This window comes from Cryptomeria japonica, chromosome 5, assembly GCF_030272615.1.
Source record: "Cryptomeria japonica chromosome 5, Sugi_1.0, whole genome shotgun sequence".
NCBI classification, from domain to species: domain Eukaryota; kingdom Viridiplantae; phylum Streptophyta; class Pinopsida; order Cupressales; family Cupressaceae; genus Cryptomeria; species Cryptomeria japonica.
Genome location: NC_081409.1, coordinates 134,341,477 through 134,344,859, shown reverse-complemented (window position 1 = coordinate 134,344,859; position 3,383 = coordinate 134,341,477). Strand labels below are relative to the sequence as shown.

Sequence of the window (3,383 nt, the reverse complement as noted above, 5' to 3'; positions counted from 1 at the left end):
TATATTATGATCCACAACAAGAAAGGTGAGAAGAAGGAGATTGAGAACGTGTATTCTACCCCTAATATAAATAAAGCACAACTTGATGAGTGTTGGAAAATTGATCCAAAATGCATATAAAGTGTTGATGGAGAAGATTGAATATATCATTTTGTACAAAGATGGGAGTAAAAAATTAGTTCCAGTAGTTCAAATGACTAAGTACTAGATGTTTCTAGTGAAGAGTGAGACATATTTGTCATTTTAGTTTGTAGCTACACCTCCCAAGCAAGGAAAGTGCACAACAATGAAGCAATTAACCTATGAGGTAGTCATTCAACACCCCCCAAACTGTGACATCTTATGTATGGACACTTAGGATATGTTGGTTTGAGGGTTTTGTCCAAGAAAATAATGGTTGATGGTTTGCTAAGGATAGTATACCCTAGTAGCAAGTGTTAGGCTTGCATTTTGAGTAAGTAGCATAGGAAGACCTTTCAATAAGGAAACTCAAGAAGGGTAAGAGAACCATTGGAGTTAGTTCATACTAATTTATGTGGCCCTATGCAAAAAATTTCTATTCATAAGATCCAATATTTTATTAACTTCAATGTAATTTTTATATCCTTATTTTAATATGTATATTCAGACTATATGCCTTCTATATCTCTCTCTATAAATATATGATGAAATCATTTAAAAAAAAGAAAAAAAATATGTCTATTTATTAGATATATCAATAAGCACATATGTTGGGTAGAATTGGTATTTTTGCGTGGTGGGATATTCACATCTTGCTGATCAGAATAAAATTTGAAATAGTTGAAAAAATATTTTCATATTTTTTTAGTTTTTCTATATGTTAATAAATGGCATTTTTGAAGGCCTTAAGGGCATTTTTATCCATTGAAAGTGGCTTTCAAATCTTCGCCTACAACTCTTGGAGACCTTTCCAATGAGTTAAATGGCTCATAATTTCGAGTCCTGTGCAGAAAGTTATGCCTAGTTAAAGTTAGGACAAATTTTATATAGTTTTTTTGAAAAATTACATAGTTTTAGATTTTATTATGTAAATAAACCTGATATGACTATTGGTTTTTTGCTGCTCAAGGAGTTGTTGGTGACCCTTGGAATCCCTCGGACTACTAAAAGTTGTATTTTTGAATTGAATACAATACTTTTTGGCTTGCTTCAATTCTATGCTTTCATGTTCTTGTAAACAAAATTTACAATAGTGCAGGTTCTCACTCAGGTGTTGTCATCTGAATCCATAATTCAGATCAGGGGTATCAGAGCAAGTTCGCTCCTGTATGTCATATCACACGCGATCAACATATCAAAATCACCCCATTGTATTAACAATCCACAAATGTGCTCTATTTTATTACAAATCTTGGTGATACTTCAAATTATAATTAAATTACATTCTATACTACAAAAAGTAGATTTTAAAAATAAATAGATAAATATGATGTTATATTGTATTAGAAATGTTAATTTGTATGGATTATTCATAACCATAGTTAGTTAAAGATTATTTTTAATCTATAGATTAAGTTATCACTAACACTTGTAGTATAAAGTTGTTCTTATCTACAATAATATCTTCATTACATTAATATCTTCATGACATAGATTAAGATGTAGTACCTTGAAATCTAAAGAGAGGAGTTGTAGTAGAATTTCTTTAATCAAAATAAATTGTAATTTGAATTAAAAGATTAGCATATCTAACACAAATATCTTTCCTTTAAAAAACCAATCAAAATACTCACCTAAAATCATAATTTTTATTTGAATTCTTTTGATCGTTCTCCTTTTTAATTTGAAATCTATAATGAAAAAAAATGACAAAAAGAAAAGCACTATCTCCATATGTTGAACTGACCATGCTGAAGAAAATGACATGAATGTTCACCTCTAATGTCCGTTGAATTACTATTGCTATTCTTAAAAATAATCTAATTCAAGATTTTAAGACAATTATTTATAACTTTTTGGGATGCAGTGTAAAATTATTGACCATCGAATAAAATAATGTGGGTAGATTCCTATGCATAGATTTTTATACGAAGAACCGCTTCTGCAGCAATTTTCACCATTTTATGATACCAAAAGGTTGTATTTATTTGTGTTTTTGTTTACATACAAATATATCATTTTTACTAGGATGGGAAAAATAGCATCTAGAAATTCTTCCATGGAGGTCCAGACTCGAGACCATTAATCACGGAAGAATCAATAAATTTAATTCATAATTGCTTTGGTCAAGGTCATTCATCTGCATTGGTCAAGGTCATTCATATATACTAGTTAAACACGCAATGATCCGTGCATCATATGCACAAGGGTAGCCACCATTGACTAGACCCATGATGCAAGCCTAGGTTACCCTAGCCCCTATTGTATTCTATTCTATACATACCCAATTCCAATGTTCAGCATTCACAAATTGCAGCTCTATTGTTCTTGACGAATGATAGAATTGAGCAGGAGAATCAGAGAGTCTTGGGAGAGAATGGCAGGCGGAGGTATTTCTAGCATGTGGCGGGCTGTCTTCGTGATGAGTTTTATGTGGAAATGGTATTGCTCTATGGCTGAGCAAGGAATTGCCACATTTTACACTTCTCCATATGTCCGTAAGCATATTTTTTAATTGTTATTGAATTCAATGATGGGTATTGCCGTTTATGGATGATGGAATAGTGATTGATTGAACATTATGATAAAAGTTAGTCGCCAGTGTTCTTGTATATGACGAGTTTAATAGCATGTTATTGTTTTACAGCAACGGCGTGCTATGGAAATGACCCGGATCAATTTCCAGCAGGAGATTTGTTTGCAGCGGCAAGCGACACAATTTGGGACAATGGAGCCGCTTGTGGAAGACAGTACCGAATCACATGCACCGACGCAACAAATCAAGGCGTTCTGAAGCCATGCAAGAGTGGATCCATCGTCGTGAAGATTGTTGATCATTGTCCCGCCCGATGCGCGGGCACCTTCGATTTATCTCGGCAAGCCTTTGCCGATATTGCTGATCCAGATGCTGGCAAAGTTTACATTAACTATGATCAGGGTGCGCTGGCACCTTCGATTTATACGATCTTAATAAAAATTAATATCGTATAAAAATATCATAAAATATTGTTTTCACAAAAAAAATTAGATTACACTATTTTTGGTATTATTTTTTATTGAATTTAAAAACAAAGTCAGATTATAATTTCATATGTAAAATACAGGTGTATTTGAAGATCAAAGGCAAAGAGAGATTCTGAAATGATTATACCTAATACTTGGAGGAAATATGGGAAGATTATTTCCTTCTATGATAAAATTCTCTAAGTTAATTATCCAATGCTTACTAGAGCACAAAATGTTGATAAATCATGTCAAAAAAT

General features: G+C 32.4%; 1 protein-coding gene across 1 annotated transcript; it reads left to right on the top strand.

Annotated features, from left to right (window-relative positions):
• Nucleotides 1-2,443: 2,443 nt before the first annotated feature.
• Nucleotides 2,444-3,111, top strand: LOC131076637 (EG45-like domain containing protein). Its single transcript, XM_058013937.1, has 2 exons — nt 2,444-2,618; nt 2,768-3,111. Exons 1-2 carry the CDS (start codon nt 2,456-2,458, stop codon nt 3,109-3,111), a joined length of 507 nt encoding a protein of 168 aa, XP_057869920.1. The 5' UTR covers nt 2,444-2,455.
• Nucleotides 3,112-3,383: the final 272 nt, after the last annotated feature.

Coding starts and splice junctions, on each gene's coding strand:
- LOC131076637 (XM_058013937.1), top strand. CDS start 2,456: ATGATAGAATTGAGCAGGAGAATCAGAGAGTCTTGGGAGAGAATGGCA. Junction 2,619..2,767: donor TTACACTTCTCCATATGTCC/GTAAGCATATTT, acceptor ATTGTTTTACAG/CAACGGCGTGCTATGGAAAT.